This window comes from Nestor notabilis, unplaced genomic scaffold (assembly GCF_000696875.1).
Source record: "Nestor notabilis isolate BGI_N333 unplaced genomic scaffold, ASM69687v1 scaffold593, whole genome shotgun sequence".
Classification (NCBI taxonomy): Eukaryota; Metazoa; Chordata; class Aves; order Psittaciformes; family Psittacidae; genus Nestor; species Nestor notabilis.
In genome coordinates, this window is record NW_009922169.1 from 136315 (window position 1) to 163316 (window position 27002).

Genomic DNA, 27002 nt, shown 5'->3' on the forward strand with positions numbered 1-27002 from the left:
GAATGACATCAACCTAATTTCTTTAAATGCTTGATCACATTTGGACATTGACCCTGTCCACACAGGTTCAGTTAAATGTGATTATAAGTTTTCAACATTGCAATTTACAGTTACATGTAAAATGTCCAGCTACTGCTAAGGAGAACTGCAAATATTTAAAGGAAGAATTGATGTGTTAATTTTCTTAACTCAATTAGAAAGTTAATTATGTCTTCAACTATTTATTGAATACAGACTGTAACAGAATTATTCTTGATTTGAATAACTGATTTTTAACCTCTGCAAGACAAAAAACTTAATTCCCCAAAACATTCAAACATTAAACTTTTGATCTGAATCCCTGAGGTATGAAATCGGAATGAAATTGCTGCCTGCAGAGATATACTGCATGGTTAAACAAAAGAAATGCCACTGATTATATATTTATTTGACTTTTGACAAAAGCATCTATTTTGCAGTGCTAATTATTGTTTTTACTCAAGCAATCTCTAAAGATTAGGACTACAAAAAAAAAATTAGATTGGTACACATCAAATTTAAGCTTTGTGGTGGTAGCGTATCTTTAAATACCATTGAAAAATGCTGGTAATCTAGAGAAATACATGGTACTAAATATGATGGACTTACTTTGAAAGAGAACTGTCAAAATTGTGCTAGAGCTCAGGATTCTCCAAATGACATCCTGGAACAGAGAAGAGATTCTGCCCCTGGCTCTCTAGGTCAAAAGGAAGTATCATGCTCCTTGAAATCTAGTCCTGTAGGTGGCTTATTTGAAATATTGTTCTTTATTCCTTCCTCAGTGTACATGGTAGATCAACAAACTGCTTAAACAATGAATGCAATGCCATGTACACTTGTAGGAAATGTATGATAGCACAGGAGAAAAAACAGCATGATAAGTAGCCATTCTGGACGAAGACCTTGTTTTAAGATCTTAACCATTTAGCTACAAAAATGAATTAAAGCCCAACAAGTACCAGATAACTTCATATATGTAATATATATATAATATAATAAAGGCTGCCAATGCACCCATCAGCTGAAAGTGTCAAAAAAGATGGTATCTTCTCATTATGTTGAATTGAAGCAGAACAGCAAACCACCAACATGGTGGGGCTTTCAAAAGGCAAAATCAGCTACAGGGTATATCAGTGGATATATCACCAACTATAGGATATATCAGTGGATATTCTTGCAGAGCTAAAATACACAGGACCATAGAACTGCCCACACAGGAAGGGAACTCAAAAGAGCATCTGGTCCACACTTTCATGAGAAAGGGAGCTTAGATGAGAAATAAAATACAGATACTGCTGCACAACTCATATTCCACCTACAATCCTAGCCATGTGTTTTCACGAAAGGTTAATTCATATTTATGCAAGTTGAGAGAAAGTCCTTAAAATTAATAAACAACCATTTACATGGAAAAAGGAAAAAACCCTTGGCTTATGTTGTGCAAAATACATATGCAAATTGCTAAGAAGTACTGTTCCCAATTAATGTATTGCTTGGTAACCCTGGACGCTATTCTAGTGTTAATAATCATTCTCCTGACTTTGTGACCCTATAAATTAAGCCTTAGATACTGGTACTCAGATTTTTCCTCTTCTGTCAGTCACAGTGATGCCAGAATAACTAGTCGTTATTGATACACCTTAACTGTCTCATCTACCATGCTTGCATGCTATTTCCTGCCTAAAACTGAGATAGCTGACTATGCTGCACAGTCCACATTTTTCAGTCTACTCAGTTATTTGAAAACTATGATATAAACAAACATACTGCAATACACTATCAAGTCTGTATTTCAAACACAATATTGGACAGTTTCAGAATTTCCTCAGAGTTAACTCTGTAAGATCATCTTATTCTCATTTAGGTTAATGTTGCAATGTTAATGTCAGTACTGCTGAAATCATTCTTGGAAAAAATTACAACTTTGTTTCTTAGTTCTTTTATAATTTTCTTACAAACTTATAAAAGCCTTTGTTACTTTTCTTAACTTTCATTACTCTAAGGCAATACAGTCTGACATTAATATCCACACTAAACCAATAACATTACTGATTTTACAAAAAAGGGCAGGTTGAACAACAACAGTGAAGATTAGTAACACTTATTAGAAATATTAGTGACTGATACAGCTAATGAGAATTAGCCCCAAAAATCTAGATTATGAATCTTTGTCTGATAGTACCATACTGAACATTGCATTAATGCAATGCTTTTCAATTTACTGTGCAAGTAATGAAGACACATATGCTAAGGGACTAATAAAAAGTATATTAGTAAAAAATATCTGCATACCAGAGCTGCCATGGCCCAGCCGGTTTTGTTGTAGATGAACTCCAAGTTATTTCTTCGCAGATACAACAATCCACCAACAAGAGATACCAGAAGAGCCAGTGCAATTGTACCAGAATAGTTAGGAGGCCTGAACACTCTAATCTGGAAAAGATAAATGAAAACACAAGATTGCAATAAATGCACACATACAGATCATCTTACATATGAACAAACATGGAGTGTCTGACATCTGGTTTCAGCGTCAGAAAGACTAAACCCTAAGCATATATTTAAGTAAGAAAAAAATAGTACTTCCTTTAATGTGCAAATAACTGGAAAAAAGTTTTAAGCATATTAAACTGTTAAACTCCAAAACATAATTTCTTCAACAGATTTGCAGACTGTCTGAATTAGGAGCACCCATCTTTGCATCTATCTCTTTTGTATAAGATTTGCATTATATAAGGTTTACTTATTAACAACTAATTATCACAGTATCACTGCTTGTTTTCATCCAGAATAAGACTACCTACATTCAACAAAGCAAGAATGGAATATAATCTGTAAAACTGCATAAATTGCAGACATTGCCACAGACTACAAAGATACATTTGATTTCAACTTTTAAAACTGTGAAAAGACTTACATGAACATCTGTTCTGTCAGCTATCCATTTAGCTAGCTGTTCAGCGGCAAAGCCGATTCTCTGCAGGTCAAACGTGTCAGCTCTCTTGGGTTTACCTTTTGGAGGAAAATGCATGAAAGTCGGAGCAGAGTTCATATTCAGCTACAAAAACAGGAAAAACAGGAAAAAAAATATTTGTAACTCTATTCCCCCAAAAAGTTTACCTTTTACGTATATGATAGCACAACGCTAATTAGGATGAAAAAGTCTATTTTCCTCTATACATTACTCTCTTTTTATGCATCTTCAAGTATAGTCCTGCAAAAAGAGAATATTCCTTCCACTAGATTAAGATGTTTAATTATTCAGAGTATTTCACCCACAAGCTTTTCTGAGTGTCTAATGCTTAAAAGTTCTTGTACACTGGAAGAACTTCCCTGTAACTAATTAAACAGAGACCCCACATTCATCCAATCTGTTAAAATATATTTGGTTATAATTCTAGGGCAGGAAAATAGCTTGACGTTGTTTCTCTTGCCTAACACAGTGTTAATTAGACTATTCATCTAGCATTCCATTGGCTTCTAGACAGACTACCCAGTAGTGACTAGTCATTTTTGAATTCAGAAAGGCCTAGATAACCAGCTTAGACTACATAACTTGCCCTAGAAATTACGTGACTGTGCTGATGTCGCTGGAACTTCACAGTATTTCAAAAACCCCAAAGGTGATAAACAAATATATTTACATTTGCCAATTTAAATTTGACTTCAACTTTGCACAGAAGTATAGGAGAACATATTTTTACTACATCAAATTCCTCCATATTCAGTCCATCTCAGAAACAGTGCAGCAGAACACTTGAAAAAACTAACACAAACAAAATTAGGGTAATACTTAAAGATGATGCAACATGGAGAGCTTTAAATAACAAATGCAGAATAAACTTGTTCGTTGCATTACTGCAAAATGAGTTTCATCACCAAAACTCAATATTTATCCAAGTACAGAACTGAATAGAAATCACCAGCTACTAAAATATTTCACATCTAAGCGAAAAATAGTCCTCTTCTTTAGTGAACTGATTTGGAAATGAAAAGGAAAGACTATGATAAACGTTATGAAATAGTTTAATAATATATTTTATAAGATACAGATATGCTCTGACATTGTATAGAGTTTGGGGGCAGTTGCTCTGCAACTGCTTTGTCATTTCTCTACCAACAGAATAAAAGCTGAAAAATCATGACTTTTAAGGGTTTTATTGCTATGGAATCCATATTACATGACTTGTTTGTAGACATAAACATAAGGCCAGAACCACACTTCCCCCAAATCCACCTTTAAATAGCCATTTGTATCACTTATCCTTAACACCGTATTTCTCAAATACAGTCAAAAACTTACCTATTTTATCTAGGCCGTGCTTTTACATGACTTTAAATGCATACCGCCTGAAATAAACTGAATCTGTACTCTTGTACACAAGGAGTAAGTTGGACTGGACTATTTTAATATGTATTGGTTGGCTTAAGGCAAGACCAAACAGTATATTTTGCATTACTGTAACCATGTAGGATAATGTAAAATAATTTTAAAGCTTATTTGAACTAAAATTTTTAAAGCAAATTCATAAACCATGTAAAGAATAACCATTCTTTACATAACACATTCTAAGATCTCAATTGGAAGAAAAAATATTTACTAAACACTGTAATTAAACTCTTTAAATGTAGTATGTCAAAAATAAATATTAAATTTTTCTCCTGAAAAATTTAAAACACACACTTCTCCAAGAGGTGGTTAAAATAGAGAGAGCTTCAAAACTTGTCACTCCTCTTGATCTGCATGTTTAGCTTCAATCAATGGATAAATATCAAAGAAAAGCATATCAGTATTTATTAATTTTCAAATTATGTGTTTTGCCTTGACTACTCAATTTAAGAGTGGACCTTACGCTGTTCTCCAGCAGTTGGTTTTTCACTCTTCAATGCAGAAAATCTAAACCAGGCTCTTTTTCATTCCTTGAAGAACTTCCAGACTAACACAAATATTACTGGAGTCCAAGAATATTTTATCGCATAAAAGCAACTAAAAGGCTCTTTTACTTAAAAGCGTTTTTTCCCTAAAGGTAAAGGAAATCTTTAAATGCAAATGTTAGTTACACTGTGCTTAATTCAAAGAAATGACATTAATATGGGTTAAAAAATAGTTTGCATACACATAATGTAATCTATAAATAAACATTATAAACTGCATTTGGAAAATACCAGAAGTTGCTTCTGGTATAATCTGTCATTGCTAATGTCATAGAAACCCTAATGCCTGGTGTTTTTAACCAGGACGAATTTGTATACAATACACAGAGGTACAAACCTACACATGGAAAATAATTCATCTTGTATCATTTGGCAAATCAAGGTGTAGCTCTAAAAATTAAGAATGTTTTACAATATTCAGCATTTACCTGTTGAAAAACATCTGCACCTTCATCGTAATCCACTATTGTGAAAAACAGTTTGTTTGAAAAAGCAGATGAATAGCGCCATGAATTAGCCAGCACTTGATATTCTTCATTAGCTTGCCTGTTAAGGAAAAGAAACAAATTTACATCCAAGTGGCATTTGCTGGCAAGAAAGATTCTATAACCAGCTGCAGCAGTCAGATGAAGTACACTTGCAGCACTATCATTCTCAACACCCATACTATTAAAAAAAGTTCCGGCTAGTTATGCAACTTCTTGCTTCAAACTTATCTTCTCTGAAATTAAGCGTTAAGTCAAGCTATAGCACAGCCATTTCAAGATGATGTTAACAAAAATTAGTGTTTTCCATATTTAAAAGTCTCAGAGAACAGCAAGCATCACACAACCTGCTAACAGATCCATGCATGGACATGCTTATGTGGCCCTTGAGTGTATCAGGAGAAGAATTTTGGGATCCCTTACCAGCAAAGACATTCTCTAAGCACACAACCACAGAACCATAAAAACACAGGTTCTACCACAGTAAAAATCCATACTGATGAATAATTCAGAAGGAGAAAAAAAAAAAAAATAAACACAAAAAAAAACCCTGAAAGGATCCTTGCAGTACTTTTGGCTTTACACAGGCTCCTTTGCTAATTATTTTAGCAAAAGAACTAAATTATTTTATATTACTAATTAAATATAAAAATTATTGTATGTTACTAATCATTTCTGTGTACAGTCCAAAAAAGGTTCTACCACATGACAGTTTCTCTTTGCATGTGGTAAGATGTAGAAATAGCATAAATCAAAGAATTCTGCAATTTTTCTCGAAAAAGTCTTTCTATAAAACCAATTCTATGTGTTTGATGGCACAGAACACTTTATTTAAAACCTGTAGATGCAAGAATATGTCTGTTGCAAGAGAAACTCTGCTCTAAACACATACTATACATATTGTAGTTTGAGAGTGCAAAGAGGGGGAAGAGAATGACAGGACCACAGATGCCAAGAACCTCCCCATTTCCTGAGATCAGCCTTAGGCATGAAATATATTACAACAACTCCAGTGGAATTGTGTTGTATCAAGGAATATGCTGTGCATGAAAAAAAATCTATCATTTGAGAAAAAAAGTTAAAATGAAATTTTATGATCTCTTGCCCCCCCAAAAGAAAAATAAATATTATGAAACAAAACAAAACTCAACTTTCACCTTTATTGCCAGATTGAGTAAAATTTGCTATCTAACACACTTCCTCAATGGGCAAAGTTTGCAACTGTATAAAAAGAAAAAAAATGATTTAGGCATTAGTTTAGTTATTTGTAGAAACAGATACTAATATTAGGCAGACTAACATATTCACTGTCATCCTGAAGAGGGCAGTCAGATAACATCAAAGGAACGCTGTAAAATCTTAAGTAATATCTGTAGGGCACTGTTCTGTTAAATCTGCTATATTAATGCTGAACCATTTTTATTATAAAAACAAGATAAAAATCACTTCATCTTGATGCCATCATTCTTCTTAGTCTACCTTTTACTTGGGATGAAACAGTATGTCTGGAAGATACAGATATTCCAGTTATGTCCCCACTATTTGAGAGAAGACTTGTTCCCATTGATCTCCATGTATTTTGCATCTTTGAACTATTTTGAATGAATATAATAGGTAGAAAGTATCGCTTTGCAAAAGGTTGTCTTAGATTTTCTATAAACGGATTCAAAGAATAATTTCATCCGCACGCTGAAGATAGCAAAGCATTCTGTAATACCTCCTCTTAGCAGCTCTAAGACTGTGTAGAAGCAAGAGTGAAACAAGGCGAAGCAGAAACACAAAGCTATAGGATTACCACAGCAGAACTCAAGAGCACCCTACAGTCCACTATGTAATTTCAAATGGATACAATGCTGATACAATCACACTAATAGTAGCAGTTTATAGCATTTGTTACTCTTTTTCAGATACAAAAAAAGCATAAGTACTCGGCCGGGAAAAAAGTCAACCTCTAATTAACATCAGGCAACATCAACTCTGACACTTCTTATCTACTTATCTCTATCATTAGTTAATATCAATTCTACATTTGTTTCTATGAAGTAATGCTAAGTGTATGAAATTATCATTATATGAAATATTATAAAGGAATAAGGCAGAACTACACTTGGTATGAACGCATCGGAATAGTAACATGCATAGTGACACTGCTCTTCTCAGTTTGACAGGATTTTTTTGATAGAAGGTTTAAATGTTACCGCTGCTATAGTCACCTCTTAGGAATTTCATAGTAATGGCAACACAGGAACTAGCAACAACAGTAGTATTAACCAGCTACTAGAAAACAGTGGCCAGATCAAAAGGGAATGTTATTATTAGATTTACCTAGAAAATTCAACACAATGAAAAGTAAGCTGCTAAGCAAATGCTCAACAAAAATTTCTTCCATTACATACGAAGTGTCCATGAAATATTAGAAGTTTTATTGTAAAAGATAAGGTAGATAATCAGATTTTTATAGCTTGAGTTACAGTAAATTGGATTAATTTTATCTCATAAGATCAACATTATAGTAAGAAAAACACAAACAGAATATTAGGAAAACAAGGAGACTGTGGAATTATTTGCCAAAGAAACTAGTAAAGCATTCTTTTTTGGCAAATTATGGACTGTACAAAACAATTACAAATGTACAATTGGCAAAGAATGCACTACCAGGTCACCTACCTGTTCTTACCCATCTGTTTAAAGTAAACTGTCATTAATGCTGCAATTTACCTCCAAAACAGCTTTTGGTTTTTGTTTGCAATGGTTTTCCCAAAATGAAGAGACAGCTGAATGCATATTTTGACTTCTTCTCAGGATCAAGAAGACAATAAATTCAGAATGCTTATTTGCTTTTATTTTTGTTTAGAGTGACTCAATATCACAACAAAAAGCACTGAAGAATCTACAAATGTGTCAAAAAAAAAATCAGCACACACAACAAAATGAAGAGAGTACGGACACTAGTTGAAAACTACAGTGTTTATGCAATCTAGATATCTATAACAGGAATAGCAAGAGAAAGCAAGTTAAAACCCATGCTATTCTATTTACAGCATCCCATGAAATTTCTAATATTCTACAAATTAAAAGAAGCTGGATTATCATATTTTTGTAGGGGTGGAAGGGGGAATTGTGACCACAGGAAGAATGAGTCTCTTATGATGCCTTGTTAAACAGGACTCATCAATACTTCTATCAAGATCCTGAAGTGCACTGGAAAAGCAATTGCAGAACTTTCAACAGCTCCCTCCACATTTCCTTTTCCTTCTTTGAACAAAGGTTCAAAAGATAATTCACTCTCAGTAAAGAGACCTGTCAATGATTTTCTCACTACTCACTCTTGATCAACCAGCAAAAAACTGAAAGGTAAAGGATCGTGTTTTTTCTTTCTGATGACACCTCCCTGACTGTCAGAATTCTTCTGCTGTTGACCTACTCTTTGATTGGCTACTTGAAAACAGTTTTCTGGAGTATCTTTTTGAACAGAAAACCAACAGAATTATTCTCTTTTCCAGATTAAAAACTTCCCATTGGAGGTCTCATTGATAGGGCAGATGTTAATAAAATTATGTGGGATGTCTTCTCTCATATTTTACGTGTATACTTTATATGTATATTTACACACATGCAACTTCAGCTAATGGCAGTAATCAGCGCTCCTTTCATTATAATGAAACTTCTGATGCTTTTAAAAATGTAATAGTCTGGTCAACACAGACTGGTGAAGAAAATTATTGTCTACACAAACTCCTCTACATTATCAGTCATTTCTAGCTTCTTCTTCATAAATACTGTCTTTACAAAACTGTGTTTTCTAAGAGTCTGGAAGGAGGTTTTACACAGTAAAAAACTATTAAACATCATCCAGGACTGATACACCACAATTTCCACTTTGTGCAGTTTATAAGTTTGTCTCTGCAGATGGCCATTACTATAGTCTTCCTCTCTTCCTCTGTTGCATTTCCCCATTTTATTCCTGACCATTTATGATGCTAATCATAAGCTTTAATCTCGATTTGCCATGATTCAAACTAGTTCAGTTACACCTATAAAAGAAACATTTGGGAATTCACAGGTATAAGCAGGCACAGTAGAAAGTATGCAAACCAAGATCCATTTGTTTCAGGTGGCTTAAAATTCACAGAGAGATGACATGTCTAATTTACATATTTTAACTGTTACATTATACCAAACTACTGGCATAGGTCGAGGTATAGACTCTATCCACTGAAACTCAGTATCTTTAGCTTCTGACACTGCTCTGATGCTTGCAAGAAACACTACTCTAAGGAGAAAAAAAAGACATCAAGGGGAAAAAAAACCCACCCACCATGAAACAAAATACACATCTTTTTGTTGATAGGCTTCTGTTCGGGGGTGGAGCGGGAACTCAAGTCATCAGTTTCATTTCTCTGACTCAGATATCCCCTTCTAAATTAAAATATCCCAGCAATGAATTTGAAAAATTAACCAGACAAAATGCAAGACATCTGATATGCAAAACAGAGACAGTTACTTCTGCCAATGCAATGAGAGAAGCAGAGCTTAGAAAATAAAAAGAACTCATATAATTTGCTTATGGCTTGATCAGATGGTACAGCAACAAACAAAGAACAAGCTAATGGTAACAATGAGTGAAGCAGAGAAGCAGCCAGCACAGTGACAGTTTCAGCAGGCTAGAGCTAAAGCTCAGGTGCAGCTACAAATCAATGCACTAATACTCAATTGAGTTGAGTGGGGGAGGGGGGACTGTTGCTGAAGTCTGGTTGGTAAAATGGTGTTGAATCTTTTGGGAAAATGTAGCGACAATAAAATGTGAGAACAGACTGCAAGACACAGAAGATGAAAAGCAGAGAAGTCAAAGAGAATTTTCACCCAAAAATGCATTCAAGTCAGGCTAGTAGCTACTGTTTGCCTGGATGCAGTACGAAGTACAGGCTGAGAAACAGTCTTCACCTCTGTGAAGATGCTGTTGTCAGAGTGACCATTCTTTTGTTCTCTTTCTTACACACCTAAGTTTTTTTTCAGTAGTGTGACTGATCTGGGTAACAGAGAGAAACTATCTACTTGAGTGAATAGCTCAGCACAAAGGAAAAATGGAAGGTGGTCTTACATCCTGAGGAATCACTGTTTAGTTAGATTATTTCTGACTGTTCATCCAAACAAAAAAAAAAAAAATCCAAACCGATTCATCATCACAGTGTAGAGATCCCTTTTTTCTATCTAACTCCAATGTGCAGAGTGTATGCACCAAGAATAGTAGTAACATGTAAAGTCAAGTAAGACTAAGTAAGTTTGATTTCCTGGGACCAAAACTGTTTAATCAAACATGTTTCCAAACATGCACAAAGAAAACCCCCTATCTTCAACTGTTAGAAACACATCCCACCCCCAGCAGTGACTTCACATTCAAGAGCACATAGGATATCTAATCTGTTATAGTTAACTCGTATCTCAATAGCAGCTATGTCATCTTAAACCTGTACCATTATGTTCAACAGCAAAACTGACATTTATGCTACCACTTATGCAGTTGTGAAGGAATCACATAGCTTAGAATAGTTTTTTGGACTAGAAAATTCAAACTTGCTTGTCCACAAAGCTAGATGGAAATGTTGTACTCCAAATTCTGCTTTAGGATGAAGACATAATTTCTTTGAAAAACACTCTAGAGGCATGACTAGAAGCACTACTAACATGTAAACAGAGTTGATGGTTTATAGAAGCCTTCATGTGTTAGGACTGGATTGATTCAGATAGCCTTTGGATATATTTTCCAGACCACAGTTTGTGAAAATACGTCATTATGAATACAGAACCAATCTCTGTCTCAAAGACCACAAACCTGTGTTTGTCTTTCAGAAACACCTAGAAATAAGCCTAATTTGTTTTGAGCAAAGCATAAATTTCTATCAGTAATGCAGACATACAATTCTAACATTTAAAAGTATACACTGAAAAGCGATGTCAAAAATTAGAAGTCAAGCAAAATTAAGTAAAGAAAAATCATTAAATTCGATAATATGACGTATATCAGGAACAAACAAGCCTAGCATTGGATAAACAGGTAAGTTTCAAAAAAATTAGCAAAGCATTCAAATTTTTTTTCTAATTGATCTTACTCAAAATGATACATAAGATTATATATTCAACTCTTGCAATGATAAAGAAGCCCTTCTCATTCCACTGGAAAAACAAACAAAAAAACAAAACCCCACAAAAACTTAAGTTAGGTAACTTCTGTTAGGGAATACCTACAAAACACACAATATGCTTTGATTTTACCAAAAAAAGATCAGTTCCTTTATCTGAAAGGATATTTTTTTACATACGAAAGTTTCATCCAAATATAGAATCATGGACTTATTTGTATGTGGCATTTTAAGAGGAAGTTGGTATTATTTCCAAATGCTTTCACAAATCCTAACTGTTAAGTGATTTATGGGATTGATGTTACAATGTCCTCCTTGCTATGCACTGAAAAGCCTTTGATTCTCCAAGATTAATTTGGTCAGCTTTCTAAATGTAGGTCCTTGCTATATGGATAGGTAAGAGTTCTTTAAAATGTTTAAATATCATGCCTCCAAGCACTTAAAGACTTGGCTAAGACCACCTTGAGCATTAAAGTGTGTGTGGGGAGGCCAGTAGATTTCCTTCTTCATAACTTCTAGACAACATCCAACTACATCATCCTTCAGTCAGCAATGGACAGGCACAACAGTCCTTAGTCTGGTAAAGAACTTGGTTCACAAACTGACTTTGCATTCACTTTGAATAGTGCCAAAAGTGACACGAAATTCCTGAATGCAAGAAGCTACCTCTCCATCCCTAGTGGCACAATCATTCAAAACACCTGCCAGAAAAGTCACTGATTTTACTGAAAACAGGGGCTCATTGTAAAAACATACACTCTAAATATAACTAAATGCGAAATCAGACGCACAAAGAACATGGGGTTTTTTAACAAGATAGGGGCTCATGATGTCTTCTGGCCTCAAGTGTGCAAATCTACAATGGCCTGCTCTGCTTTTCTCCAGAAGAGGACCAAGTTTCCTTCCATTGCTCCCCAACCTATTATTTACCTTCTTTTTTTTTTTTTTTTTAATAGTACTGTGTTTTTCATGTTTAGTATTTGATGTAGCTCTATGCGGCACACAAACATCTTTTATACCATATTGAAAATACTGCTCCTCTGTTCATCACCTGGACATTTAGAAGAGAGAGCACACCGAAACATCAGAACTAGCCACCAAAGGGAAAAGACAAAACTTTTTTTTTTTTAAAAAAAAAAAAAGAAAGCTGATGCCATGGTGCACTAACTAACAAGGCTCAAATTTTAGTGTATGGGGGAGGAAGTACTAATGCCTGTGACAAAGTTAATCAAAGTCAAAAATTCCAGTCTATGTGCCCTTTTGTGTGTGAAATATGACATTGATTTTTTTTTGTATGCAATTGTTCTGAAAATATTTTGATGAGTAGCAATTAACTGAAATCTTGGACAAAAACATCCTCATAGAACATTACAGATTAAGATAAAAATCTATTTTTCCTTTAAGCAAACTGGCTAGTGAATAGCTAACAATAAAGTAATGCATGCACTTCATACCCTTTCAGTGCTCCTGTCCATTAATTAGCCATTGATTTGAAAATGTCAGTTTTCCTGATAATGGTTTTATGTGCAGTACGATCAACCTCATTGAATTCCTTTTATTTCCCGTGAAAAAGAGGATCACAATTCACATTTATTTAAAAAAACCCAACTGAAAGTAGTATGTTGATTTTTTTTCCTTTATTTTATGCTTAAAGATTTTCAATTGGTTCCTACATAAATGGTTAGCCTGGCATATTACAGGACGAAGTTTATAAGCTTTTTTTCAGTAGAGTAAACAATATACAGTGGCAAGCAAAATTAACTTTCTTAATAACGTCAATATTTATATTGTTTTCACATGCCCTACAGAAGAGTTGTACTTAACACAGGGAAAGAATTTGCTACGGCCATTATAACAACAAACTGACCCTTATAAAGCTGAACTTAATGTATCTCTTGTAGCTTTATCTACTTTGCAGGAGAAGAGAAATGATTTAAAACAATACGGTAAACTTTCAACTCCTATTTCATCTCCTAAAGTTGGATCCTGATAACACAAAGAAGAAATAACAGTAACCAAGTGCTGGAACTTTATTTAAAAAAAAAGTTCCTTGGACTTCAGAACTTTAGAAAGCTTCTCTACCTACTCCTTCACCTTCACTGTTCAGTTGTGGAGGGTGAACTCAAGGGAATGCAATTTATATTCTCTCCCTCAAAACTGAGCCAACTGACTTCAATGATAAAAAACTAATCTATTAAAAAAAATATATAAATTAATAAAACCCATACACGACTATAAGTACACAAGTTAAAGTTTCTACTGTAAAGGTCACATTCCAACACCTAAGAAATCTAACAAGCTGCCACATTTACCACCTTTGCATTATTGTTTGAAGTGCACCTATTTAAAGCCAAGAAATAACATTTCTTCATATACAGCTTATGTATTTCATAGTTCTACGCAGTGTTTTCCTTCCTATTTAAATACAGTTTAGAACTCCCTGCACAAGAATCTAATCTGTTAATAAACACAGTAATTACTAATGCATATTTTGGATGAAGAAGATTTTATTAGCACAGTTTCTCTTTTAGTAAGGTAATTAAGAGCATGACTAACTTTCAGTCCCTTGGTTCTATTTCCATTAGTCTATCATTAGTCATTTTTGGATTAATTTATTGAACTAGGAACTTGCATAGGACTTAGAAGAATACCAGAGCCACTCTAATACATATTCTAAAAGGAGTCACCCGAACATATCAAAGCACAGCGCCAGACAGTATTCCACAATAAGCATGTCCTTGTGGAAAAACATGCTCGCATGTAAGAACTGCTCAGAGCTGTGAGATCACAGGGTACTTCACATCTGCATCAGAGCCTTGGACACGTCAGCTGAAAAAAATCAGTGAAGTGTAGTATTATTAAATGTTAATGATTCACTTCTGTCACTTCCAAAGGTCTTTGGAAAGATCATGGTTGACTGATAATAAAATAAAGCAGATTTATTAAAGTCTTCCTCAGTTCTATACATTTTATTCAACTGTAATTTAATAAAACCCAAAACTAGGAAGACTTCTAAAATTTGACATATAGATTAAAACGCAGTTGAAAAGATGTGGTAATAAACACATAAGCCTTTTAAACAGTAAGCATCTATTCCATGCAGACAACAATCCTACTCAGTGTATTGCACACTGATTAAAAGATTCACTTGAAAACTGTGGTGAGGAAGGTGATAAAGACCTGTACGGTATAAATTACCTGCAAACAGAGCACTGCCGCTGCGGCTGAAGAGCAGTGAACATCACTACCACAGAGTAGTTACGAGGTGGAGCCTTCACAAATCTTCGGAATTTGTCTCCATTCATGCGGATGACTGAGCGCCTTGAGCTCCATTCCATCAGCTGTTCTACCTTCTCAGCCAAAAGATTCTGTAATTGAGGACAAGGATGAGGAATGTTTAAACTTCAAACACTTCATACCTATATTCTGTCTTTGCATCGTCAGAGCTCCTATGGACTTAAGCAGGAGGAACCCACATACAAGATACCAGTACAGCAACAATTTAACTTTCACTAAAAATTGGAAACTTTAGAAAATGCATTATTGTATTTATTGTATTTAGTAATAATCCCAGCAGGATATTGTCAGTCATTCAAACACTAATACGAAAGAAAAATGTAGCTACAAAGAGATAGAAATAGTTATTACATGAAGAGTTTCTTTATGAATATGTATCACATTGAATTTAAATTAATAGAAGTTTTATATTTTGCTACAGACAGGAATGCACTGTCTTATAAACCAATCTAGGCACATTCCATTTTGACATCAACTTTTTTAGATGCTTTTAAGATTGAGATCCCAAAAATATTTTGGCTGAACTGTAAGTGTATAAGGAAAAAAAATAAAATTACTGTGTGTGGTTTTTCCTTTGCAATAAAGTATTCCATCACATGAATGATCTAGAAGCTGGTTAAGACAACCCTCAAGTTAAATACATTCATCTGTCTATTCCTATGAAGATCTATTTATATTTTTTTTAATCAAGTAAGATGGATATCATAACATGCTCAGGGGAGACTTTTGAGTCTCCTTAGTGAGCTTGCACTGACCATGCTTTAGGTGGATTACTACACCTACAATGCATAAGGATCAACGAAACAATTCATCTTGTTTTAATTCTTCAGTTCCCTGCTTAACGACACTGTGAAAGTTGCCTGTATCAAATAAGAGCTAAAAAAAGAATGGAGAAAATGGGAATATTATGACTTGCACAGAAGCTGAGCGCTGAGACGGTGGGAAGGAAAAAGTGAAGTGAAGAAGGGGCACTGAACTAAAGAGAAACTAAGTTCAGAACTGGAAGGCATGAGATCTCTGATGAAATACATGAGTTAGTGAAAGGGTATACAAACCAATGAGGGTCCACTGTGGAAGGGAAGAATAAACTAGCTTAACAAAACATATTGAAATTGGGATGCTCTGAGAAAAGAGAATATGATGACAAGCAAGACAAGGATAAAACCTAAATACTGTGCAAGAAAAACTAAGCAAGGGTACAAGGTGATTTTCTATGACTTTTGGAAAAAAAACAGAATGAAGAGAAAATTAGTTCATCTTGTACCATTTTGACAAATCAGTAAGGCTATAAAAAGAGTAGAAATAGCTATATAAGGGGAAGAAACAAGCGAACTATAAGGATATAGGAAAATTGCATTTTGCCTGCCAGATCTTCCATCTTAAAAATTAGTAGAAGATGGCCCTTGGAGCTCCTTACAAGGCACAGCTCAGCTGGTTATCAGAAGTTTTGAGTCCAAAAGAAGCTTTGATCTGCATAAATCATGAACAGTTCTGAGACAGACACATTTATTTCAGACTATAAAGCCTTTAAAAAATATCTTTTAGGTTTTCACTCCTAGTTTCAGAATTTAGCTGAGATTTGTAAACACGAACAGGAAGGAGAGATTACAATTCTGCTTAACATGAGAATACCAATAAGTCAAATTTCATGCTGGTAAAGACATATGGTTCTGATATCACTTAAAAAAGATATTGCATAAGTTCTTTTAAAAATAAAAAAATCATAAAGCAGGTTAAATAAAAAATGAAGCATACTGATTTGTAAGACTTCCTTGGATTAGCAGCGCTTGGATTAAATCTTTCTGTTAATTTCAAAAGATTCACTAGTTTTGCACGAAGCACTCTAGCTGGTAATGTGCAATAAAACATACGGAACTAAAAAGGATATGTACTCGTACTTCCAAAAGCTTTAATATCTGAAGCAGGAAGATAAACTGAAGAGAACTAATAAAAAGACATAACTTTTAAATTAACACAGGAAGTATGCGTAATATCCTACTTTGTACAGAAAACTGAAAGATTTTTCAGAATAGGCCTTACTTAGGGAAAAGAAATAGGAACACATGACACCGGAAGAGTCTTCTTTAGAGAAGTCCCATACTCAGTTTTACTTTGAATCTTGTTGTCAACAAACAATTGCCTTGACTCCTTCAGATTCAGTCATGTATAACACCACCTTCACTTAGCTCTTGAGCAATACTGTGAAGTTCACCATAATGTTCTCAACTACGCATACATTTTGGTTTGTCTTTTCTCAAAGCACTACGTAAAAAGCTAGTAAGGAAACTAACTTATTAAATGTACTAGGTAATCAAGCTAGTAGTTCAGGAGTATAAAGTCACCAGGTACAATTTTACTACCTGCTTCACTGGATTCTGAAGAAACTTGATCTTTTCAAATAGAAAGTTATCATTGAATTGACTGTGGATACTCACACACATCATGAAATATTCTGCTATAGGCCAGATTTTTCTTAGGTAACTGACTTCACCTAGATATCCTACCACTTTTTAGTCCACTTTATTCCAGAAGGTCTCCTCATGCAGAGTGAATGATAGAAGAGATCACGGGACTGACAGCTCTAGAATTCACAAACCTGTGGAATATCCTATAATTTACAGCTTTATTTTGCAACATTTTAGAGATAGATGAAGGTCTGACATTTTGTCATTTATAAAACACTTGCACAATATAAGCTGCTGAGTAAGTTATCAACCTTTTCCTCATCTTATTTAATAATGAAATCCAATAGTGTTAAACGAGTTTCCATTTTAGTTGTGCATTCAGCTTTAAAGCTGAGTAGAAATATGGCACAGTTTAACATTCCAACTGTCTACTTTAGCTTTGGATCAAAAAGGCACACACTTTTCAGACACTACACATAGAAAACTGACCAGTCTGTCAAAAAGCAGGGGAAAAAAAATGTGTATTTTTAACAAATGCTCAAGCTAGCAGACTGGCCTCATGGATTTCACAATTCAGAATGTAACTTTGATGTTTTCATAAGAAAATTGAAAGTCTGTAAAATAATGTGTAAAAATGAAAAACAGACTGTTGAATAAAGGTGCAAGTATGAGCTCTACCTGCAGTCAAAAATTTTCTCCTGTGTAAAAGATGTTGAAAAAGTAAAGAAAAATCAACAGAAAACATTCAGAAAAACCCTGTTACCCTAATGGGATAATAAACAACACCATAATCTATTAATACCCAGGAGAACATTGTTAGAAAAGAAAATGATCTATCTCAAATTATTCTTGCCATGAAGGCACTGAAACTGAACATGTCCTCCAGTATTTTTCTTTTACCATTTATACAAACCATACATAAAACTGTCACCAAAGTGAAACCCCATTAGGATTCTACACATTCACAAGAAAATTAACTCGCCTCTTTCTAACCCCTAGAGAAACTTTTCTGTCAGACAAAATCTAGAAATAGAAGAGGACTGCTAGTCAAACCCAACAGACAAAACACATCTTGTGATGACTGAGATACATTGTCTCTTATGTCTAGAAAATGAGAGACACTATCTTTATTTTCTGCTCCTTTCCACGGTTTATACAGGTAAAGACCCTATGTCTGTTTAAACCTGCTTATTTATGGAATTCTTCCAAGTATTTCTTGGATTTATGCTGCTAACTCAAAGGGACTGTTTTAGTTGAAACTGGAAAGGAAAAAAAACTAAAACAAAACCCAAACACACACACACACAAAATCCAAAAAAAAAAAAAAAAAAATAAACCACAAACAAATCTGAGAAGATAAAATCTTCATTTATTAAGAAAATTTGCAGTTTTGTTGGTGCAAATAACTACATAAGGGTCAACAGATCAACAGATAACAGTCTACTGACAAGCACAGAGAATATTTAAATCAATAGGTGAGAAGCAACCACGTATCATTTATTTTCATCAGCTGATGGCCCAAGAAATATAAAAGAATATGCATGATCTATGTATATGCTGTATGATCATGTTGTTTCACGAGTGCTAGTATCTGCAAAACAAACAGAATTAGAATATTACTTGCTGTTCCTAAACTACTTTGTAACAAAATAACATATATGGCACAACTGCATTTTTTAAAAATTAAATAACCCTTAAAAGTGTACCTGAGAAAATCCAGAATCTAGGAATTTACTGATCAACAAGGAAAGCAGTTCTTTATTTAGGAGAGTAATTTCTCCATAAAGAGATCACCTATAAAAATTATTTTTGTTGCTGGAGTAGGAGCAGAGTCATTGGCATTGTGACCTGAATCCTTAGCAGATAAGCAGTCCCCACAGAAATAAGCTGCTTGGGACAGCAATTCTAAATAATTCTGGTTAGCAAAAGATTTTTCCATTTGCAGTTGTCCATATTACTGAATGAAGTACAAAGAAAGAGAATAAAGTTCATCTATTACAGATCTCAGTTTCCAGTGATGTGATGAAACAACTATGCCACCTGTCAAAAACATAGGCAAACTGTGACAACTTATGAAACACAAGATGCTTGCAGGCCCAGCTTCTGGCATCTGCACCTGAAACAATTCCCCATTAGGAATTGCTTCCCAGTGATCCCCCATATCTCCTCTCTGCTTCTTAACCCAGTAAAGCTTGGCAACTACAAGCCTTCCCTTTCGTACTCTGTGACCAGCAGATTAGCTACTCAAAATGCAGCTTTATTTATTCACTATCCCAAGACACAGTGCCTGCAAGACACTGCATAAACAACAATAACAACCACCCTGCATACACACATTTTGTCTTAGTTGACTGTTAATCTTCTTTGGCGGGATTTTCTAAATTTCTTTTGGCCCCCGAAAAAAAACCCCACAAACATACTGTCTGAGGAAGTAAAACAACAAAACAACAACAAAAAAACAAAACAAAACAACACAGCAAGATGCTGCTTGTGCTGTCTGTCCAATGGATACCACTGACATTTTTGAGACAAACCTCGTATTTTTAAAAGAAAACACTGAAATACTTGCTGATTCGGAATTGCTGATCTGGGAAATAAACATGAAAGCAAAATAGCTGGAGTATGGCAAACAGAAGCTTCTCCTCAGTTCTCACATCAGTTTTATCATATTGTCTTTATGATATGAATATATTTCCAATAGATTTACATTACTGAAAATACATTTTGGATTAAGTTTCTTCTTTAGACCTCCGTTCTAGCGTGAAGTGTCCCTGCCCATGGCAAGAGGGTTAGAACTAGATGATTTTAAGGTCCTTTCCAACCCAAACCACTCTATGATTCTATGATTCATTTACCTTGCCTGTAGTCAGAACATCACCACATAGGTAACTTACAGCATAAAGGGCTATTTAAAAAAGCAGTGAACAAAGTCCCCACAATACTATTCAATGTTTCAGTGTCCAAATTAGCCTCCTTTCCTTTGAAACACACTGACTACCACTTTGCTTCTGTAAGGTTTCGCAAGAGGTTTCAGTTCTTTCTGAAGCAAGAGGGTGCCTCTGCAATTCTACTAGACACATAAACATGGAAGACCTCAGCTCTAGAAAGGCAGGGTCAAGATATAAGATGAGACACCAGCAGTAGGAAAAGTCCTCAGAAAAACCAGGCAGGGACTCAATCTGCTGTTGACAACTGGTTAAGACTGAAGCATTGGTTATTACCAAGCTATTCACCTTTCCTGATGAAAACAGTTCAATAGCTCAAAGTTCACAGTTTCTGTAGTGGAAGAAATAAAGAAAAAGAGTTTCTAATTAATGATTTGCTACTATATTTTATATTTGCCACTGGAGATAAATTAACTACAGGGTTTGTTGGTTGGCTTTTTTGTTTTGGTTTTCCGTTTTGGTGTTGGTTTGGGGTTTTGGGGAGGTTTTTCGTTTTTTTTTAGAATTTCTCAAACCATGATGTTGAAAATAAAAAAAAAAAATTAAAAAAAAAAAAAAAAAAAAAAAAAAAAAAAAGAGGTGGCTTGGCTTCCATGTTTCTTTTATGTGTACCTTACCAAAACCAGCTAATGTAGACTGAATGACCACACATGATAAAGACTCTGCTTTTTTCACTTAGGTGCACCAAATCCCCAGGAAATGGTTTAAAAAAAAAAAAAAAAACCAACCAAAAAACACCAAGATTTCACCAATAAGGCATGTAAAGTACTTCACAAGTCTCTCAATCTGATATACGTAGCTTAAATTCTAATTTGCTTTAACAGTCTTTCAGTTTTCAGTTAGACTAAGAATAATGGTATAAACTGTACTAATAAATGCATTTCAGCACTATACTGTAAGAATAGTTAACTCCTCTCAGAATGTGTCTGATAACCATTCACAGATACGCAATTACTGACTCCATTACATTAATGGCAGAAAGACAGTGGAATTAACATTCAGAGCATTGTTACAGCCTATTTAAATTTACAGTTGTTCATTCCTCTGCTGTTCCTTGTTCACCTGATGCCTACATGTTTACACTACCAATATAATATATCAGTATCCTTGAACTATCAAACACTGTTTTATCATTCATGAACCTTAAACAAACAATACTTGCATATACTCAGGTAATTTTATGTACTTATATCACTCTCTATATACTAAGAAGGGAGAAGATAAATGATTACCATCCTGCACAAGCCCTCTAAAAAAGCCCTCGCATGGCTTATGGGCTTGAAGGTGCTAAAGAAGACCAATTTCTTTGATCTGTCTATAGATACTCACTTTTCCTTCCAACAGTTCCTAGGTTACTCTGGAACCTGGCAAAAATTAAAACATATTTCACTTTTATCAAAGTTTATTTCTCTTCTGCAGCACTAATAGCTTTATCCAAAATATGTATTCCCTATTTTGAACTTGTTTATAATCAGAAATTAAACCACAGGCCATGTCAAACTTACAAACTGTGTTAAATGTAATTTCTTAATTCACAACACAAGAGATCCTAGGTCTAATGGAGAACCCCAGGATTAAGTAACTGGATATTCCAGTGAGCAACATACTTTTCTGCAGCAGAAATTAGCAACATTTACATCAAATTCCAGAGGCACTGGAAGCATAATACAATCTGTTTTGTAAGTCATAAGGTCATAAACTAATTCTTGTATTGAAAATGGCTGTATCAGTACTGCAAATGACTCCTTCCCTCTGCAGTTTTGCATAATCTTTCAAATGCTGTTTTTCAATTAAAAAAAAAATATGCGTGAGTTAATGCAAATATTACTAACCACTAATACATACAGAGATGTTAGGATGCTTTTTTCCCTTTCAGATAATTTATTTATTTACAAAAAGCAATTGCTTGAACATAACTGAGATGCCACGTAAGCTGGCACAGTATGACTTGACTTGATATTATGCTCCATTGACTTGAAGTCATTTAGCTGTGACTGAGGATTTGCTTCATGGAATCAGACACTGATTTTCATCTTTATGCAAAATAGCCTACATTTTGTGGTATTAAGCCTAAAATTGTCCTTTTAAGACTGAGTAGATAAATGAAAGAGAACTAGAAATACTGAGGATTTTTTTATGTTAGCCTGTAAGTTGCTCTGTTAGCAATTTAAGAAAAATCTGGATGATTTCCTATTACACAGAGCTGTCATTTTCTGAACATTCTACAAGAAAATAGTAACATTAATATTTTTCCACTGTAGAATATGCAAGATAGAAAGTAACCTGTATAATGGTTTACATGAATGTATTTTAGCCGGTTAACTTAACAGAGATTCTTCATTTCCATGGAGTACAGTCCAAAATTAATCTATTTTTGTTATTAATACTTTTCAAAATTTCCACAGTTTGTCACAAATTTTATTTTTAATGAATGTAAGTATTCATAAGGTTCACCTAATTTAAGTCTGTAAAGTCAACAATATAATTTACAGAGTATTAACTCTAGTACACAACCACACAAATTATTCCAGGAAATCCCTACTGTACTGTATTAAATATACACAAGTTAAAGTGTTTAAGAGTTTATAGAAATAAGCCTAGATAAGACGCCTTATACAACTATAGGCTTTTTCCCTACTGTTTTACTGGGGTTTTTTACAAGCATGGAAGTAATTAAAAACATAATGAGAAATATCAAAAGGATGAATTATGAATTAGAGAAAAGATACTACAACAAAAGCATCAGCTAAACCTTGAAGTACATTTTGCTTAGGTCACCTTTACACTGAAAGAATATAAGCCTCAGGAGAGCGTAATATAGGACAACCAAGAGGATTCCAAGAGTACTTGTTATACAGAAAGACTAAAAAGATCCATTTATTCTCAGTAGGAGACACTTCAGAGTGACCTAGCAAAAATATTGCAAAAGTTCTTGATTCAAAGACAGAAAAAAAATCCTCAGCAAAATATTAAAATGATGAAAAAAAATTAAAAACTATCATCATTCTACACAGATACTTCAATAATAAGATGATCAACCTCCTAATTCTAAATGGCTATTTTTTTTTTCCGTATTCAGAACCTTCAGATTCCTGGGAATTAGATATGACCATACCTTTTAGAGTGTAAAGTTTATTATATTTAAGCAGATACTTCAAGTTAATTCTATGCACAATTATTATTTCACAAATAAAAACTTTTTCTAAATCCAGGAACCCATCTCTCAGCTACAGATTATCAAGGCATGTATGATATTCATATACTCATATAACCTGCCATTTCAAATATTTCTGAGTTTTAGGTAAGACTAAACTTAGTTAAGATAGCCTTTTAAGCTAATTGCTATTTATACTGTCATTCTGAACTTCAGAAATTCTTCCACATATCCCCCAAGACATTACTTACGAAGTTCAGCTTGCTGCAGTACTCACCTCACAGCATGCAGCAGCCTGGCTGAATTTGCAATGGACAATTATCAATGAACTACTGAAAGCCATTCAAGAACTCTTACATACTTTGTGTACCTCTCTTGCTAAAAAGAATATTGACTTCCTAGACACACAATTAACATTGTGCTTATTTAAAAAACTTTTGATCCTACTCTTTTTCCTTCACTTCTTCAGCATTTGATGGCAGCATGGTATTTAAAGGATATGCATGCCAAGACACCACTTGAACTGTAATTCCACCTTATGGTTTTTCTTTGTGAGTGTAAAGCAAGTTTTACTCTACAGAGCAAATAACATCTACAGACACCACTGTGAACAAGTGTAGACACCAAAAAAATTGCCCGTTTGAAGTGTATTTATTCTCTATTTCATGAGAAAGTAATTCAGAAATCCACATTACTAGAAAGACTCTTCCTTTCCTAGTGATACATACACAGTGCTGTTGAATTAGTGTACTGCTGCTCCTTTTTCCCCTCTCATTCCTCTGCAGATTTGTGGAACGAAAAGATTTAATGTTGAAAGTTGATATAGCAATAATGGTGGTAACACCACAGAAAGGTAAAACACTTTAGAAATTTGAGGTTGCCTTCCTTTGTGGAATACTGCCAACAAATCACAATTTGAAAGGGGGGGACGGGACACCAAAAGAGCAACAAAAGTTCAGGATATTACCGGATTTTCATTCTGAAAATTTAAAACCTTAAATAGCATCCATATCTTTTTGCTCTGTAAACACAGAGCTCTCTTCACTGTGGAATCACCACACAGAGACTAATGCCTGAAAGCCCGGGAGTACTGTGCTACTACTGAAGAATTACCCAGCAAACAAGGCAGATAACTAAACCATGGGTAATGTTAAAAAAAAAAAAAAAAAAAAAAAAAAACCAACAAACTTTCTTCCTCTTCAGTTTTCTAAGTTATTTCAAACACTAGGTTAAAACACAGTACTTTCAATCACTGAAGGTACAGAACAGATGATTGAACTGTTACAATGAAAACAAGTGTTATTTTTGAAAGAAGCTTATGAACTGCTAGCTATGATAAAAGCATCAAGACTTTACAAAGAATTAGATTATAAAGGAGGACTGGGACACGGAAGGAACATGTACTGTTAAAAGGAAGAACGCTAAGAACAAATTAATTCAACAACCATTTAAAATTTTAAATGCATTTTTAAATACCATTCAAGTCAGAGATGCTTTGGTTTCATAAATGAGTTGAAAACACACCATAATGAAGCGGAATAAAAGGGCTGAAATTAAATAGTTATAAGGGCACGTAAACACTGTTTGACAATCAGAAATCGGAAATCTAACTGATTGAACAGCAAAACAACCTCAATCAAACATACTGAAGTAATTTTGACAGAGCCCCCTTAAGAATAATGAATGAAAATCTTACTTTTTTAAATTGCTTCATCAAGGAATATAACAGTACTGTACCTTACTTCGTTATATAATAATATATAATAATAACAAACAAAATGAGGGTATATAACATAAAAGAATTTTGGAGGAAGCTAAGTGACCTTTAATTAAAGCAGCAAATCAGCAGAATTCTTATGAATAGGTCACTCCAGACAAGCACAGAATAAACAGTTAAGTTGATCTAGAGGCCACATAAAAAAATAGTTGAAAAACATCATGGATATGAGCACTCTGGCTACTTGATCTCCCCAGATTAAAAATAAAAATATCCCAATTAAAAAAACACATAGGCAGATATCATGGATTTGCCTTTTTGATATTATGGAGAGGATTCTCAAGTACCTATTCCTTATTGGCACCTATCCTATTAATAAGAAAAGTTACCTTGTTGATTAGCGCACTGTGAAACTAAAAAATAGAATGGTGTTTCTTACCTGCTTCTTCACAGCAACTGAATAGTAAGAGAATTTAAAGACTAACATCAGAGAAAAGACGTGGTGGTGATAAGCAATAAGCACTTTCTGCCTTGTGAGAAGCCAACTAGGTAGTTTTGAAATAAAATATCCAACTATGCACAAACTAGCCTATGTACAAATTAGGAATTTTGGAGATTACAATCAAAAGGTTGCAGACAAAAGAGTTAACATTTAGAGTGGAAAAAGTTCTTTCCAAAGACACTGAAACATCGTCTGACTATCTACCACAAATAAAAGCTTTATTATTCTTCAAAATTCCAGGTGTTCTCCATGTTTTACCTATAAACCCAAGAACCCATAAGATTAAGCTTCCAAAGCACAAACACAGTAGAAAATAAATACCACATAAAATATCATTACTATTCTCACTATAAAAAAGATAGTTCTTACATCTGCTAAGTCTGAAGACACCAGCATCAAAAAAACTGCAGATTTTCCACAAAAAATCCTATATTATTCTTTTGCTAAAGAGAAAAATGCCAATTTCAAGCCCTAAACAAGTCAAAAAATGTTCAATTCTGTAACACACCCAGTATAGACCACTGTTTATTCTGCATCTAAAGTTAAGGAAATCTGCTTTTGAAGTGTAGGGTGTTTAAAGCTAGAGAAATGAAAGAAAAAAAATTATTTGGCAGTTTGGTTTTGTGGTTGATTTTAAGGAGTTTGTTGACATAGAATAATGAAAAATATAAAAGAAGAAAGAAAGCATGACTATAAAACTTGATATTCCACAGACCTACCCTAGAGATTTCCTTTGAAAGCAATTAGGAAGATAATTCTGCAAAGCACTTTCCCTATATATATGTATTTATTTTTTTTTAAGCGAAGAGGAGACACCACTGTTCCTGACTACATAAATGCACTCAGATATATTCTGAAGTCCTTTGCAGATTCCACATCCATCGCCATAAGGACATAACAGAGATTGTACCAGCTCAGGCTAAAAGTCAGTGTAGTCCACATTCAATAGTGGTCTCCTAAACATTGCAGGAACTGAGCAAACATTATATGTCTTGGTATATATTCTCCCATTTGCATCTCAGCGACATCCTGAGGTAGAAAATGTTATTTTTGTATTTAAAATAACTCCACAAAGGAAAAACACTGAAAAATCACTGAAGACAAAGGCTGCATTATCTTTAAAGAACACATCCATTCGTATGTGAATAAAATTTATGCAACTTCTTGTCCTGGTTTGCAGCTAGCTGAAAAGATACACTACACCTAATTCAACTTATTATCTCACAATTCAATATTCAATTTTTGAAACCTGCATTCTTTAGGGTCAATATTAGCACACTAGTTAACCATGCTACCTCCCAGCACCCCATTTTCAACTCTCATTCCACCTAGTTTGATCCATAGGGGGAAAAAACGCACCTCAAATCTTATTTTACAGCCCGAGGAATCTTCAGAAACAGTTTC

General features: G+C 34.2%; 1 protein-coding gene across 1 annotated transcript in view; it reads right to left on the reverse strand.

Moving 5' to 3' along the window:
- The window catches only part of TUSC3 (tumor suppressor candidate 3), a 118369-nt gene that overhangs the window by 60986 nt on the left and 30381 nt on the right, over positions 1-27002 (reverse strand). Inside the window, exons 2-5 of the mRNA XM_010011480.1 lie at positions 14777-14946; positions 5382-5499; positions 2936-3076; positions 2311-2451 (exon numbers count right to left, since the gene is read on the reverse strand). Of these exons, the coding sequence (XP_010009782.1) occupies positions 2311-2451; positions 2936-3076; positions 5382-5499; positions 14777-14946 (570 nt within the window). The remainder of the gene's footprint in view (positions 1-2310; positions 2452-2935; positions 3077-5381; positions 5500-14776; positions 14947-27002) is intronic.